The sequence below is a fragment of the Carassius gibelio genome, chromosome B22 (genome assembly GCF_023724105.1).
Source record: "Carassius gibelio isolate Cgi1373 ecotype wild population from Czech Republic chromosome B22, carGib1.2-hapl.c, whole genome shotgun sequence".
Taxonomy (NCBI): Eukaryota; Metazoa; Chordata; class Actinopteri; order Cypriniformes; family Cyprinidae; genus Carassius; species Carassius gibelio.
In genome coordinates, this window is record NC_068417.1 from 18,408,503 (window position 1) to 18,426,430 (window position 17,928).

Genomic DNA, 17,928 nt, shown 5'->3' on the forward strand with positions numbered 1-17,928 from the left:
AATTTATATATATAAAAAAAATTTAATTGTTGCAGCCAGTTCATATGAATAATGTTCTTGAATGCATGTAATAATATAAAAGCACAATAAAATATTCTAATTGACTTTTGGATATTTTGCTTTTTTTTTTTTTTTTGGAACAAAGAATCTGTCCAAAGTCTTGACACTAGTAAACCAGGATGGCCCAAATCTTCTGACAATGAACCTTCAAATGAACTTCTGACTGCCTGAAGGTTTTTCTGTATATTTGAGCTTTTTATATTAATTGTTATTTTCACCAGTCAACCTGATTTATTAGCAGCTATCAGAGCTACATTTAAACACAAAATGTTTACACAATTTTACACCGTTTACAGTTCTGATTGGGAGTCAATTTATGAACACATGGAGAAATGATGCTGACTTATTATTAGGAGTGACTGATTACATATTTTACCTACTTTTCCTAACTGCAAGCTAAATGCAGGTCTATCAATGTAAACTTATGACTCAGTCTAATGTTGGCAAAAAAAAAAAAAAAAAAAAAAAATTAGAAATTTGAGCGTTGAGCACGTAGACTGACTGTTCATGTTCTTAGCTTTCTGGATATCATATTCCATGCATCATTATCATTAGGCATACAGATAAAGAATTATGTCACAACACAATTTAAACTAAATATAAAAGTACTCGGAAGTAAAAAACAAAAAGACAGTTCAACATTTGATTGATCGTTGTCTTAATTTGATGCTTGTTCTCTTCTCTTCTGTTCTGGATTTGATGTCATAAACCAGAACAACAATGGCAGCGACGGAAGCCACGCCCATCAGAGCAGAGACGACCAATCGGATCACAGCTTCAGCAGTGCCACAATAGTGGACAGAGTCTGGCAAAAGAAAAGAAATCCAGATCAGATCATGTCAGTAAAAACAGCTACACTGAAAAAAACTTTTAAATCACCTACCTGAACCTAACCAGTAGAGTTCAGTGTTGGTGAGATGTCTGGTCTGGGTGCTGACAGGATTGTTCACTACACAACTGTAGATGTTTTTATCATGATATTCCACCTCCAGAGGTAGAGAGAGACTGATGTTGAGATCAGACTCACTGATGCTGGACAATAAACTCTTTCCTTTGTACCAGGAGAGAGTCACATTACTCACATTCACCACTGAACACAGGAAGATCCTCGATGATCTTTCAGATGATAAAGAAGATTGTAAAGTGTAAATGAAGATTACTGGATTGGGCAGAGGAGCTGGAAAACACAACATGCTTTATAAATGTGCATCCTGAATCATCATTTTGATAGTGATGTTGCCTGTTCTGTAATAGGTTACGTAATAATCTACTCACCATACACAGTAACTCTGTAACTCTTGGGTATCTCTGCATTTCCAATTTTCATACTCAGATGATAAACTCCAGTGTGTTCAGTTGTGGTGTTTCTAATGGTAAGAGAGCCAGTGTGATCCAGCTGCAGTCGGCCTCTAAATCTCCAAACCTCATCATAATATGTACCATTCACTCCCTTTATTCCGGCGATTCGCTCCTCTCCAAACCTCCACTCTATCTTGTCATATCTCTGTTTATCATCAGTCTTTAGAGTGACAGAATCTCCCTCCATCACTGATACATTTGTCTCCACAATAAACACACCTGGAGAACATGGAATTTTTTTTTATAACACTTCACAATAACGTCCATTTTGTTGCCATGTCATGAACCATTCAACAGCAGTTTACATCTAGGTTAATGTTAGGCTTTATATGCAATATGTCATGGCTAAATAATATATATATATATATATATATATATATATATATATATATATATATATATATATATATATATATATATATATATATACAGTGGGTACGGAAAGTATTCAGACCATATTAAATTTTTTCACTCTGTTATATTGCATCTGTCATTTGCTAAAATCATGGCAGATGATTCCCAAATCCAGGTGTGAAAAACTTGTTGCATCTCTCCCAAAAAAACGTTCACGAGTTCACGCTTACATATAATTAGCAGAGGTATGGTATGCGTATTTGGCGTGCTGTCCAGGGAAGGTCTCGGGAATGGCCCGAACCTAGAGTACCCCCCAAAAAGCAAATGGACAAGAGGACAGCCGCCAGATTAAGGACGCCCCCCAAAATAGCATTGAGTACTGGCGGGGGCTGATTTTATTTTCTGAGAAGTCATCTCGTTGGCAGGCCGGAAGAGCCTATGTACTCCAATGGGAGCGACTTAAGCATTGGGAAGGTAGGCCCTACCGGCTGCAGGTACTGGACTATGTGGTTAGAGGTGCCTGGTCAGTAGGGTTCGAGCCGATGTTCAACGGGGGCTCACAGCATTGGAACGGTGAGTCCTACCTGTCGATGAGGAGGAGCGGCGTGATTGTATAGCCCGACCGGGAGGGCCCGAGTTGCCTCGACTGGAATAGGTCACGGTGTCGCCGTACGGGCCCTACTGGCTGATAAGCCCCTGCTATTCAGAGGTAGAAGGGCAAATGGCTGACCGAGAGGGCCCATGAAGCCTCCGACTGGAGATTAAGACTCAGGACGACGGACGTCTGGGTCCTCTCGGTTTGGCAGATAAAAAGGTTTTTGGGCTGACCGACAAGGAGACTCTTGCAAAATCTGACGGGATGTTGATACTCACGACATCGGATGGATGAGACTCGCTTGCGGCCAGCAAGTATGGAACCCGACCGGGAGAACTCTCGCCAACGTCTGACGGGAGCACACGCATCAAACGGGTAAGCCTCGCCGGACGGGGAGAGGAAAAGAAAACCCTTGCTGGGAGGCTCTCGCTGCATCCGATGGGGTATCAACTCAGAACATCGAACCGGTAAGCCTCGCCAGGCAGGGGGAAAAGATGTGAGGGTAGCGGAGTTTATTTATTTTTTAAACAGTATTTGACGGGAGGTTGAGACTCTCACCGACGTCCGATAGGAGCTTGTAGTCGCAGCATCGGATGGGAAAGCCTCGATGACCGTAGAAATGGAAAAGGAGGTTTTCACCGGCCTACCGCAGGATCTGGATAGTGCATGGTGGAAATGACAGCTTGCGGCTGTAAGGAGAAAGGAAAGGTAGTCTGGCCAGGAGGCTCTCGCTGGCATCTGATGGGAGCACACGCATCGAATGGGTAAGCCTCGCTGGCCGAAGAATGGAAAAGGTAAGTTTGTCTAGCCAGGAGGTTCTCGCCGACATCCGATGGGAGCTTCCTACTCGCGCCATCGAATGGGTAAATCTCTCCAGGCATAGATGGAAAGGTAAGTTGTGTGGCCGGGAGGCTCTCGCCAGCATTCGATGGGAGCACGCGCATCGAATGGGTAAGTCTCGCCAGCTGTAGGAAGAAAAGGTAAGGTTTACCTAGCCTAGAGACTCTCACCGACGTCCGAAGGGAGCACATGCATCGAACGGGTAGCTTTGCTGGCTGTAGAGTAGAAAGTCTCGCCCGCATCTGGTGGGAGCTCAATACTCGCGGCACCAGATAGGTAAGTCTCGACGACTGTAAAGAGGAAGTTAAGGATGTAGCTGGTGGGCTCTAGCCGACGTACGATGGGAGCACATTGCATCGGACGAGTAAGCCTTGCTGGCAATAAAATAGAAGATGTAAGGTTGTCTAGCCGGAAGGCTCTCGCCGGCATCTGATGGGAGCTCAATACTCGCCGCACCAGATGGGTAAGTCTCGACGACCATAAGGGGGAAGTTAGTTTGTTTAGCTGGGAGGTTCTCGACCGACGTACGAGGGAAGTGTGGCATCAAACGGGTAAGCCTATGCTGACCATAAATCGAAAAGGTAAGGTTGTCTAGCCAGAAGGCTCTCACTGGCATTCGGTGGGAGATCAATGTTTGCGGCACTGAATGGGTACACCTGGAGTCGGACGTGAAGGCCAAGGATGCTTGACCAAAGCTTTTGCAACGCCGTTAGTTGGAGGGAAACATCCACTCGACCGAGACAGCTCTTGCGGCATCTGACAGGATTTAAATACTCGCGGCATCAGACAGGTAACTGCTCCGCTAGTTTGTCGGAAAAGGCAAGGTTTGCTCGACCGGGAGGCAATATGGCGGGAATTCAATAGTCACTGTATTGGATGGGTGAGCCTTGCCGGTAGTTGGAGAATGTATTTATTTTGTTTTATTATTATTATTATTATTATTATTATTTTTTTATTCTTGTTTTTTTTTTTTACTGGGAGCGCTTTGCAGCACCTGGCGGAGAGTTCAATACTCAGAGCAATTTGAGTTGTCTAAAGGGTTGCTATGATGATTACTTGCGTAGTGGTTTAGCAAATCCAATATGCTGCTTCAGATAATGTCGGAAAATCTTTGATCGGCTTGCATTCGAAGTTAAGCGTATATGACTAAATGGAATTCCCTGTCCTGTCAGTGTACCTGGAATAAGTGCCATGAATCTGGATGCATGGGGATAGCTTAAAGGAAAAGTGATTTCTTCCTTCCCAGCTGAGAGCTTGAGAATTAGTATTTAATTAATTTATTTATTAATTAATTAATTTATTCATTTATTTATTTATTTTGTAACAGATATGCAGGTCATTGATTCATGGGTTAAATTCTGTTTTACAAATGAAACCCTGTTGGTACTAAATGCCTGGCCTGGCGCCAGCCTGGCTTGACTTAAATTATTTTACGATACCCATGCGAGCCTCAAAGGAAACCTGAAACCCCCCCCCCCCCAAATTCCTTAATACACACACACAAAAAGAAACCTTTCTTAAAGTTCCTTACTTTTGTAAGTCCTTATTAATATGTATTTTGAATGTTTGTGTATTGCATAAAAATGGTTAATCCTGGGTAAATGGTTAAAGTGCTGACTTATAAGTGGAAATGCTTTATTTCATTCTTAACTTTCTCAAAGAGCCATGTTTCTGCAACCCCCACTCCTGACCAGGTCGTAAAGCTTTATGACCCCTGGGCAACAGAACAGGAAATCTAAGCCTTACAAAAGAATAGTAAAATGTACTCAAATGTAGTCTAAATGTATATAGTATTGTTTTCTTTTGGTACATTAGATGTTTCCCATATAAATTGGGACTATCTGCAATTTATTAGCTTGTGTTAATCTTTAAATGTGTGTAAATTCTGCATTTGAATGTAACTTCGTGTTGCTATAAGTTATATATGTACCGTTTGATGTTTTTGGAATTGTCATGTTGTGACCCAACTATTCCCCTGTGTAAAATTTATTAATCTTGAATTACGAACTTGCTAGAATATCCCTGATGAAATCTGACAAGTCCTAAATCATTAGGGTGGGTTGTTTCCAGAGACAAAGGAACTTTCCCGCCGCTTCAGATCGCGGACGTTCATTGGTGGTTCACGCGAAAAGGGGCGTGAACATCCCAAGCCATAAGAATCGACCGAACAAGGTCCGCCCTCTCTTCTGCTCTTCTTCGTTCTCGGACACGCTGCGACCCTCGTTGCTCCGCGTGGCCTTGGGCCGCGCTCATATCGCCATCCCCCTCAGCACAGGGACTGAAAGGACAGCCATTATCATGGCTCCTTCGGAAACTTTCATTTTCGTTGTTTTGTTTCTTTTCTTTACTAAGTTTATTCAACTATTCGCCTCTCCACACAAGGAAGACGAATTCTGGAACATTGTTTGTTGGAACCTTTCAAATACTGTGCGAAGACAGAACAAAGGCCCGCTCACGCTGCTCCATGCTCACGCCCAGATCCAGCGCAACTCACACACGCGTCGCCAGTCTCACGCCACGCCCACTGGGCCATGCAAGTATCGTTTTCTATGGAGATTTAAATGCTGCTTTAAAGTGTTGCTAGGATTTGATTTGTGTTGGCTGAGAAGGGTTACTGTCTATGATTTTCATACCTGAGCTCATTCTGTGATCTCTCTCATTTTCTCCATTCTCTCTCTCTCTCTCTCTCTCTCTCTCTCTCTCTCTCTCTTTTATTTGGATTCCTTATGTCTTGTACAGTTTACTGTCTGTATTGTCGTACGCATATTTACTCTGTGTGATTTGTAGTTTGATGTATTACTAGTTGAATTATTAAAAACCCATATATAACATGATTGGCTTGGACTCCACCCCACTCACATTACGAGTAACTGAGAGGTCTGATCTTTAGCTACAAGCTTTAAATTTAGAAACTAAATTTATCATAAGGATAGGATGATGTTTTCATGGCCAGAGAATATTTTTCCTTGAATTATAAGTGATAACTTTATTGGAAATTGATAGGTCAATCTGGTTTGCTGGACAAACCACTGTTTGATTTGCAGTAATTTACAGTAAGAGATATCACAACAATTGATATGAAGAATGGAATATTGACATATTAATGAGTAAATTACAGTGCCCTGTGATTAGTATTGGTATAGGCAATTGAGCTATTTTTCATAATCAATAAAATTTAATGTAACTGTCATCTGAGATATAAATTAATCATATTCCTGATTAATTATTCAAATTCCCTATATATCATTTGAGTTAATTATTATGTGAAACTCATTGTTGTTACAATTTATTTTATCATTTTTTTTCTCTCTCCCTCTCCATATTGATTGTGTGATCATTGTTCTATGATTGTGAGAGAGAATTCATCGAGAGCCATCGAGGTGATTGTGCTTTTAAATGGCAAATTATATGGAGTTGACGGATTGATTAAGAGTTTTCAAATTCTTGGTTAAGAATTTTCATATTAACCACTCCAGTGGGCTAATGAGAAAATGAGAATGCAGGGCTTCAAAAGGGTTCATGAGCAGCTTTTTTTTTTTTTTTTTTTACCACCTATAGGGGAAATCTGAACAGATTATTTCGGAGAATAGCTGAAATGTATAGCATTTGAGGTCACGATTTATGATTGCGGTAGCATGCCTGTTGTAAAGAAATGTCCGATATTAAAGATGGTGTACATTTGAATTAAAGTAACTGATTAAAAAGCTATTAAATTGCAAATGTAGTTTCCCAGCCACACCAACACAGAGAGAAAGACACAAGAAATCTCAAATGGCTTTTTATTTCATTAAAAGCTAAGGTTTAAAAAAAAAAAAAAATGTCCAAATCACAATCTCCTCCTCAATCCAGCGGAGACAATAAAACCATAACCAAACTTCAGTAGGATCTCAAATGACAGGCTTCAACCAAATCCAGGACCAGGATCTCCACAGCGCCATCCCGCATCTTTACTATACTTCAAATGGTCACATCAGCAATACTATCGCGTCTGCCACTCTGCCGTCGGCTCCCCCGAATCTGTCACCTTTACAGAGATAAACAACTAAGAATGACTCCTTTAACCCAATGTTAAGCACACACACACGCGCGCATCAGCGTGGGAAAAAGAAAGAATCACTTCCCTTTAATCGGGGGTTCGTGTGCGTTGATACTGTAGAATCCTAGGTTCCTTTCTACCAGCGTACAGGAGATCCAGTCAACAACAACACAGAGGGGCGAGAAGATCAGCGAGCGCCCATCCGCTTCAGTACACGGCTCGTTCCTCCGTCCAGAGGGTTCTCTCGGTAAGCGATCTGGCTCCCTTTTTATCCAAATGACTTGATCAGCTGGCAAATTAGATCGCTGATATACACGGGGTTCTACAGGTGTGTCAATTTGTGTTTGTTGTTGCAGTTTGTGAAGGAGGAAAAACCGTACCAAAAATCCAAAACACCACAGCAAACAAGAGAAAAACCACAGCACACCATACAATTAATCCACAACAAACAAAAAACAAAAAAGAGTACACATTGCTATAACAACATCAATTTTCACAAAATAAGGTTAACCCTCAATCACACTGCTCCACTTGTTTTATAATATATGACACTCCTCCACCCTTTAACAGTTGTCGTCCCGACAAAATCTTAATGTCCATACCAGTCCGGAGGCCTACCCTTATTTTGTCTCTGAGATCTACGCAGGGGTGATGTCTCTCTCAACTCAGGTCTCACTATAGGGTCTACTGGATCGTCATCCACTGAAACTACAGGAGGAGCACATGCTATGGGCACAAAGGTCAGAGGTAATGAAGAAGGCCCAGGATACGAGACACTCGCCAATTTGGGGTTCACCATTTCAGTCTCCAGGGCTTGTGGAGGATCCTCAGGGGGATTAAAAAGGCAAGGCCTTAGATGATTTCGATGAATTGTCCTGATGGGACCTTCTTTTCCTTCAGGCTTTATCTGGAAGACTGGCAGACCTGGGCATAGTTGGTCAATAACCACATAGAATTGGGGCTGCCAATGAGGTGCCAACTTCTCTTGTTCTCTGCGACGAAAATTGCACAAGAGCACACGCTCTACGGGCAGCAAGGGGAGTTTCTTAGTTTTCTGATCATACCTGGCCTTGTCCCGCATTCTGCTTACTCTAGTTTTGGCAGCCACCTGCCTGTTGACCCTCTGTAGGGTCTGGTGGTGTTGGTGAACCCAACCCTCCAAGTCTTGTCTTTGGGTCAATGGTTGCGCACCGACCGCAGTCTCATGTCGGCCAAACATGACAAAATGTGGAGCCAGTCCAGTGGTCTCATGAGGGGTGTTATTATACATCTGCAGAAGGGTCGGCAGGTGATCTGGCCACCGCACTTGGTCCTCTGAACTCAATGTCCCTAAAAGAGACAGAACAGTCTTATTAAACCTTTCACAGGCCCCATTTCCTTGGGGCCTGTAGGGTGTAGTCCGAACTTTGGCACACCCATACAAACTGCACAGCTGTGCCACCATGGTAGACTCAAAGGCTGCTCCTTGATCTGAGAGAATTCGTTCAGGACACCCCCATGGCTGAATAAGGTACCGCCAAAGGGCCCGTGCCGTAGTGGCTGTGGTCTGATCCTTTGTAGGGACAGCCCATCCATATTTGGATAAAAAAAAAGTTATTACCAATAGATAGGGATAAGTATCACCATGCCTACCAATAGACAAGAAGTCAATTGAAACTGTTTCCAAAGGGTATGACATAAGAACAGGCACCAAGGGTGCTCTCACCTCAGGTCCTCTTTTCTGTTGAGTGCAAATTGCGCATTTGGATGTCCAGTCTTGCAAATCGACACCCATCCCGGGCCAGAAAAAGGTCTTTATCAGCAAGCCCTCGACCTTGGCTACCCCCATATGGCCTGAGGCATTGTGATACTTCTCCCACAATTGATAAGTCTTGCCTTTGGGAACCACAATTTGATAGAGGCTCAAACCTGTATGACGTTCTTGGACCCTCCGCTTTAATACACCCTCCTGGATATGTAGTCGATTCCATTCCCTTAAGAGGCGTTTGGTTGCAGGCCGGCACGTTTCCCTCTCCTCTGCTCCTGGAAAACAACTTCCAACTACCCAACCCTTTATTTGGGACACCGTCTGGTCTTCCTCCTGACAATCCTTCCAATGGCCTTCAGCTTCCATACTGGCCTCAGACTCCACCACTGCTGTCTCCACATGGACCTGCTGGTCAGCTCTTGTTTCCTGTGGTAACCTGGACGAAACATCAGGATTACGATTGGAAGCGCCAGGGCGATACTTCAGTTCAAAGTTAAAATTAGCCAACTGTGCTGCCCACCGCTGTTCTGTGGCCCCCAAATGCGCCGTATTCAGGTGGACCAGGGGGTTATTATCCGTAAAGGCCAAGAATTTATTGCCCCACAAGTAGTCTTTAAACTTCTCGGTGACAGCCCATTTAAGGGCTAAAAACTCCAATTTAAAAGAACTGTAGTTTTGGTCATTTCTCTCAGTCGGGTGAAGGCTCCGGCTGGCATAGGCTATAACCCGCTCTCTACCATCTTGTAGCTGTGCCAACACAGCCCCCAAACTTCCCAGGCTGGCATCCATAAACAGATGGAAGGGTTTTGAGAAGTCAGCATATGCCAAGATCGGGGCGCTCACCAGAACAGTCTTCAAAGCGTCGAATGCCACCTGGCAAACTGCAGTCCACTCAATGGCAGCATTTCCTCTCCGCATACTAGCAGAACCTACTAGGAGCGCATTCAAAGGTGCTGCTACTTTAGAAAAACCCTTAACAAATCTTCTGTAGTACCCTACAAACCCAAGGAATGATCGGACCTGTTTAATAGTAGAGGGAATAGGCCAGTCTTGAATGACAATGGTCTTCTCTGGATCTGTGGATATTCCCTCACCAGAGATGACGTGGCCAAGGTAGGTGACCTTCTTCTGGAAAAGGCTGCATTTATGGGGCTGCAACTTTAAACCATGGGCTGCCAACTTCCCAAAAACCTGCTCCAGATGCTTTATGCGGGTGTCAAAGTCGGAGGAGTATACAACAACATCATCCAAGTAGATAAGCAGAGAGTCATGGACCTGCTCACCGAGACACCGCTGCATCAGACGTTGAAATGTTGCAGGTGCGTTACAGAGGCCAAAGGGCATCCTCTGGAACTCATACAAGCCCAGAGGTGTGGTGAATGCAGTCTTCTCTCGATCCTTCGGATCCAAATCTACTTGCCAATATCCACTGGCCAGGTCAAGGGTAGAATACCAAGCGGCTTGCTTGAGGCTGGAAAGGGATTCTTCTATCCTTGGCAAGGGATAGGCATCTTTGTGGGTTAGTGCGTTCAATTTCCTGTAGTCCATGCAAAAGCGCCAAGATCCATCCTTTTTCCTCACAAGGACAATTGGTACTACTCAAGGACTAGAGCTTTCCCTTATAACATCATTATCCAGCATGTTTCGCAGAAGTTCCCTCAATTCAGGATAAAGGCTTGGTGGGACTGGCCGATAGCGCTCCCTGCTGGGTGGTGCAGAACCTGTAGGTATGAAGTGGAGGACTACACTGGTCCGGCCAAAGTCCCCCTCTTCTGCTGCAAATATGTCTCTCCACCGCCGTAACAGGGAGTCCATCTTCTGTTGTTGGTCTGTTGTTAAACCATCACCTTTCAACAGGTTAACTGGATGCAGATCTTCAGTACCAATGTGGTTGGTCTGCACATCCACTTCCACCACACCTGGATCCAGAGTCTTCAAAACAAGGTCCTTTTCCCCTCGAATCTGCCTTGGGTCAACCTGGAAGACATTAGCCAGGGGACGGCGTTGAGGTATCAATATGGGGTAAGGATTGAGGTTGCGTACCCTTATAGGTAGGCGTCCCTTCACCACAGTAGTGACGGCCCGGGCCACCTGCCACTCATCATCTCTTTCTGGTCCCTCCACCAAAGCACAAAAATCTGACCTGGTTTTTGCAGCATAGAGGTGTGTCCACAGCACCATCTCACTGTTAGGAGGCAAATAGACTGGGTCCTGATGGGTTAACCTGGCCACTCCAATCAGCCCATCAGATGACTAATCTTGTGAGACCTTTTGACAAACAGCAAAAGCACGCTCCCATTATCCCCTTGCTTCACGTGACATAGTTGCACCAAAGACAGTCAGGCCAGGGTGGGCTCCCTGGAACAGCTCTTTCCAACAATGTGAAATGACATTCATCCCAAGGATACCCCTCTCAGCACTCAGGCACCCATCCTTTACAATAATAACCCCTTTACCTGGCACTGTGACTCCTCCCACTAAAAAATCCAATATGGCATAGCCAATATACGGAATCTGTAGTCCATTAGCTGCTTTTAAAGAAAGCCAATGTAGATCTTGTGGGCTTCGCTTCTGCTCTCCACCCAGCCATTTCTGAAAAAAGGTTTCACTAAACAGTGTAACTTGTGAGCCTGTATCAAGTAAGCAGGGCAATTTCACTCCTGCAACAACAACTTCAACTCCTGGACACATCCCTACCAAACATGGTTTATCAGTTTTATTCCCTTGGTCCCCCTCCCCAACCACCTGGCTCTCAGTGGTTGGGGCTGTTAGTTTAACTGCCTCCTCCCCTGTTGACAGTACCTCTGGATGTGACCAGCCTTCCCACAGCCTCTACAAATTGGTTTGCCCTGGTCGTCCCATTCCAGGGTCTGGTAAGGCCTAGGGGAAGCAGTGTAGCGGCCTTCCCGAACAGCCCCCCTAGAGGATGAAGGAGGGTCTCTATGCCCCATAATCTGAGGAGAGAGTTGCCGTTTAATCTTATCAGTTATGGTCTCTTTAATAACAGAAAGTTCGTCGGTAATTTCTTTTCTAAGTTCAGCTCTTACGCTCTCCCTCCACTCCTCTAGGCTAGGAGCAACCATGGACAGGTTTGTCTGTGGCACAGAAATACGTGAAGCACAGACAGGCTACATCCTCAGCTCAACTTCCAATGCCCTCACTTCACTACACACCTCAGTGAAGGACAATGTAGGTTTTCTACGCACCTGTCTTTGAAGTTCCTGTTGAACCACACCAGGCCTCAAACCCAAGAAAAGCTGGTCCCTAATGGTCATCTCATCCTGGGCAGAGCCCGCTGGCTCCTGCTCCCTCCATGTGGAGAATAGCTCCCGAACACGAAGAATAAAAGCAGAAACAGTTTCCTCTTTCTGTTGATGACATTTAAAAAAATGGGCCCTGATCTGGGCCACTGGTGTTACACGCCCATACAGCCTCTTTAACTCACTCAGCAAATCCACACTTGTTAAGCGTCTTCCTAAATTCAGTAACCTCATCTCTCTTTTTGCCTCACCCTCAAGTGCCCCATATATAAAATCAATCTTCTGTTCCTCATTAAACCCTTGGGCCCTCAGCATGGCCTGTACCTGCCCACTCCATTCAGAAAAACTCATTTTACTTGAGTCACCATTAATCCTTGGAATCCATGGGACCCCCATAAACCAAGGCATCATCATTGCATTTATCACAGGCTGATTAGGTGGAACATTTTCTAGCCTAGTCCAAGTTCTTTGTGACAAATTACCCCCTGGACCTTCAGAGTGCCCTTCATTTTCATCTGCCATTCTTCACTGTGTGGTGTGGAAAGGGAAATCCTGCCGACTGCGCCACTAATGTAACAGATTAAAAAGCTATTAAATTGCAAATTTAGTTTCCCAGCCACACCAACACAGAGAGAAAGACACAAGAAATCTCAATGGCTTTTTATTTCATTAAAAGCTAAGCTTTAAAAAAAAAAAAAAAAAATGTCCAAATCACAATCTCCTCCTCAATCCAGCGGAGACAATAAAACCATAACTTGTTCAATATTCTGCCCAGGGTAATACCAATGTCCAGTCTGAAATCAGGCCAGTGATTCCCCTGCCACTGGCAATAAAAGTCCGTTTCAGTAGGATCTCAAATGACAGGCTTCAACCAAATCCAGGACCAGGATCTCCTCAGCGCCGCCCCGCGTCTTTCCTATACTTCAAATGGTCACATCAGCAATACTATCGCGTCTGCTACCCTGCCGTCGGCTCCCCCGAATCTGTCACCTTTACAGAGATAAACAACTAAGAACGACTCCTTTAACCCAATGTTAAGCACACACACACACGCGCGCATCAGCGTGGGAAAAAGAAAGAATCACTTCCCTTTAATCGGGGGTTCGTGAGCGTTGACACTGTAGAATCCGAGGTTCCTTTCTACCAGCGTACAGGAGATCCAGTCAACAACAACACAGAGGGGCGAGAAGATCAGCGAGCGCCCATCCGCTTCAGTACACAGCTCGTTCCTCCGTCCAGAGGGTTCTCTCGGTAAGCGATCTGGCTCCCTTTTTATCCGAATGACTTGATCAGCTGGCAAATTAGATCGCTGATATACACAGGGTTCTACAGGTGTGTCAATTTGTGTTTGTTGTTGCAGTTTGTGAAGGAGGAAAAACCGTACCAAAAATCCAAAACACCACAGCAAACAAGAGAAAATCCACAGCACACCATACAATTAATCCACAACAAACAAACAAAAAAAGGTTAAGATTACACATTGCTATAACAACATCAATTTCCAAAAATAAGGTTAACCCTCAATCACACTGCTCCACTTGTTTTATAATATATGACATTAAATGTTTAGCAAAACGAGGACTAGGTTGTACAGTGACGTGTAGAAACTATTGTCGGGAACGTTTGGGCCCTTGAAGGCTTTTGATATGATTAGCATGTACGTTAGATTGTTAGTGATGCGTTACGTTAAGTTTGTTATATGGAACAGTATGAGCATTTTTTTTGCGGCGTTGGAGAAATATAGATAGAGGTTACTGCGGGAGCAGACTTTGCTGCGGTGGTGGATAAATATATATAGGCTCCTGCGGGAGCAGACGCTGTTGCGGCAGTGGAGAAATGTGGATAGAGGCTCCTGCGGGAGCAGACACTGCTGTGGAAGTGGGGAGATATAGATGGGGGTTCGGTGAGCTTCTTTGATAAGGAATTGGTCTGACCGCTAATACAGTGTAGGTCTTAGGATGGTTAGGGTGTGGTGGAACATAGAAGTAAATGGGAGCATGAGAGGTGGAGGAGGGATAGTTTCTTGAGCCGTCTGCGGCTTGAGCTTGCTTCGGCTGCTGTAGTTGTTGGCTGCAGGAAAAGTAGAAGGGTTAGTAACAATTGATGGGGGAAGCTAAAAAAAATAAAATAATAATAATAAAAATAAAAAGTGCCTGGGTAGCCTATTGTGTTGTCAGCTTAGCAATTGCTTGCCTGGTTTGACAATATATCAAGCCTTGTCCACATTAGTACATTCCTGCTGGAAGCATGTTTTCCGCTCGTTTTGGCCTTCTGGCCTTTTTAAACGGTCTCCAGAGTGGATAAATTTGGAATGCTGTTTTTGCGTTGTAGGATGGACTGTGGAAACAGGGGCTTTGAAAACGATGAAGCATGTTTAATCTTGTAAAACATTGTACCAACCGACGTGGTTATAATGGTAAAGATGATTGCAGTTATGTGCTATTCACTTTTAAGCAGATTCTAAAGATATTTACTTTGTGTGCTTTTCGTATTACAGTCCTGAAAAGACAACAGAAATTTTACAATGAGGGTAGTTGTGTTTTAGATAAATTCTGAGTGATCACGCAAGTAAATGGTGAAATATGTCCCTTAATAAATTGCAGATATGTTTACTGAATGTAAACTTAACAGAGCACTCAGATCACTAGGATAGAGTCAGTATGGAATACCGAAACAAGGGAAGTCGGCTTTTAACATTTAAGTTACTATGCCGCCCGCAGTTGGAATCAGCTTCCAGAAGAGATCACATGTGCTAATACACTAGTCACATTTAATAAAAAAATACACAGTTTTATGTAAAGCACTTTGAATTACCATTGTGTACGAAATGTGCTATATAAATAAACTTGCCTTACCTAAATAAATAGGTCCTGCCAGAATAATTGCATGCAACTTATGTCTGTATCTTCTCAGTGAGGTTTAAACATGCACAGTAGGGCAAATGTAATGTCTTCAGACATTTCGGTGTGGATGGCTTGCCTTGAAAAAATGCCTTGGCTTCGTGGTTAAATGGCATCATCATCCGACAGAATTACGTCATGACGTCGTTTAACAACTTAAGCCACGAAACCTGCATTAGCGTCTTCACCTGAAGAATGTATTGATTTACGACCGGTGGTTTGCGCTGCTAGAGGAGGCAGCCTCAACTGCACTGCAGCCGGAAAAGCCGTAGTGAAAAGGCAGAGCCACGACGGGAAGCGAGAGAGACTTGCTGTGGTGAGAACTGGGCTGCGGCCCAGGCTGGTTGAATGCCTGCTGCTGCTGCGATCCAGCGCTCGAAGAGAGCCCAGTCTTGAGCGGGAGCTCGGGCTCGGGCTCGGGGCTATGCACGGTCTATTGGCCACAACGTGTGGCTTTGCGAGAAGATAACCCTGAATGGTGTCCGGCAGCCATGTTTGGTGAGGTTGGAGTGATCGTGGGTCCGGAAAAAGTGGCAGATCTGAAAAATCCCCGGTACAGATCTCTTCGTTGGAAGGAAGATTGGGTCTGTGATAAGATGACAGACAGAGCTAATTGAATGCTGATTAACCGTCAGTGGATAGAGGTAAGTCAGCGATATTTATACTGTGGGATTGATTACTAGATTGTGGTCCACCTGTGTTGATTAGGCGAAGTATCTGACGCGCTCCTCCTGAACCTTGTTAATGAGAACATCATTTAAATACTCAGGGGCGGGTCTACGTGGTGGTCAGGGGGGCACTGGCAGGAGCGTGCCGAGTGCTGAGCGTCTTTTTCGCGCTTAGCGCTGGCCAATTTTTTCTCGTGCCGAGAGTTGAAGAATGTTCAACATTGGATAAAACGCTGTGCAAATTTCACACCGAACAGCTGTCACAAATGTCATTTTGTTACAAAGACGTGTCAACAAGCACAAAATCAAGAAAAATGGAGGAGAAATTAATATTGCTGGTTTCTGAGCATCCAGAGCATTTTATTTAGAAACAAATTATCTACCAAATCAGATATAAGTAACAGTTTAACGGATATTCCGATCATAGCAACCAAAACGTCTCAAAAAAAAAAAAAAAAAAAACACTGTGCCACGAAAAGCACTCCCAATCTCTCACAGGTGGGCGTTTTCAGCAGAGCGCCTGCCGTTTTTAGCTGGCTAAAAACGCTTTGGTGGGCACACGGCCTAAAAGTAAAATACGCTAGGCACTATCGAACAATAAACACTGTCATGGTGATTTGCATATTTCGTATCAGTTTATTTTGTGACAGTGACCATTTTTAGCTTTGCTAGGATTTATGAATGTTTTTTTTTTTTTTTTTTTTTTTTTTTTTTTGTAAATTAATCTGAAAGAAATTATGTTTTGGCCAAACCATTTGAATATTACAGTGGGGGAATTTTTATTTATTTATTTATTTATTATTTGAAAGAGATTGTGAATAAAACTACTGTATATTGTAATGACCAAACTACTTATTAAAAGAAAATAGTTGACATAGTTTCAGCTTCTGAGTTTTTAAAATTGGTCATAATTAAAATTGCTTTCATTTTAAAAACTTGTTAGTATTATGAAAAACAAAAAAAATAATAAACACTGGCTCTCAAATTTAACTTAATGGATATATACAGGTATGAAAAAAAAAACTAAATCAAAAATGTGCTTTATTACTACATTTGTTTACAAGTAACGTTATTCAAGTTAATAAAATACAAATAAATAATAAAATCAGTAGGATTTACATAATATACTGTAGAATTTAGCTTGACCCAGCATGCCCCCCCCCCCACACACACACTGAAAATGCTCTAGACACGCCCCTGTAAATACTAAATACTGAGCAAAATATGCAAAAATGTTAACATTTCTTTGTTTTTCTGTCAATATGGGTGCTGTGTGTACATTAATGAGGACAAAAAAATGAACTTAAATGATTTTAGCAAATGGCTGAGTGAAACATTTAAGGGGGTCTGAATACTTTCCGTACCCAGTGTGTGTATATATATATACTAATTTATACAACTTTTTACATTTATGATAAATAATTCTAGAAATATTGTAAATCATTTGACTTAATAATTATTACACTTTAATTTCAGTAAGGTCATTAAAATACACATAGTCTACTTACCATCAAGATGAGAAAAACACAAACAAAACAAAATAAACGCGTGGGTCATTTTCTTTAGCCGTTTGAGATAAATCGCTTTGTCTGCATCCGTTTTCGGCAGGGATATTTCATTAATACGGTAAATAAGGGTTAGAGTTGAACTCAGCAGGACCTCCAGACAGCGCACTTCCATGCACGCGATTGTGTCTGAGAACGCGCTTATTTTAACAACAGCTTGGCTGGTTTCGTACTGTAGTTCAGTTTCACATCCTGGTTAATACTATTTATTATGATATTGTGCAAAATTGTTTTCTGTCTCTCATTATGTCATATTGTATATACTTTTTTTATGCTCCATTTTTGTGGTAGCCTATTGTGTTAGGCTGAATGTACAGCTGTTGTTTCAGTCAGTCATTGTTTAAAAAGGAAAATAATATATTTGCCCCTTCACCCATCAATCAACCACACACATGCAATAGTAAACACATTGTTAGCTGCAAGAGACATTTGTCCACTCAACAATAACCACATCCATGTGGCTCTTTCTGCCAATTAACTGGCCTGAGTTAAACTCAGACAGCTGCAGGATTCAGTTTGCCTCAGAAACCAAGCTGCTAGAGTC

The 17,928-nt window shown here is 43.1% G+C and overlaps 1 protein-coding gene across 1 annotated transcript; it reads right to left on the reverse strand.

Moving 5' to 3' along the window:
* Nucleotides 1-356: 356 nt before the first annotated feature.
* Nucleotides 357-17,502, reverse strand: LOC127986824 (CD48 antigen-like). The gene is made up of 4 exons (XM_052589089.1): nucleotides 17,328-17,502; nucleotides 1,336-1,638; nucleotides 944-1,237; nucleotides 357-865 (listed from the first exon to the last, which is right to left on the reverse strand). Exons 1-4 carry the CDS (start codon nucleotides 17,497-17,499, stop codon nucleotides 696-698), a joined length of 939 nt encoding a protein of 312 aa, XP_052445049.1. The 5' UTR covers nucleotides 17,500-17,502; the 3' UTR covers nucleotides 357-695.
* Nucleotides 17,503-17,928: the final 426 nt, after the last annotated feature.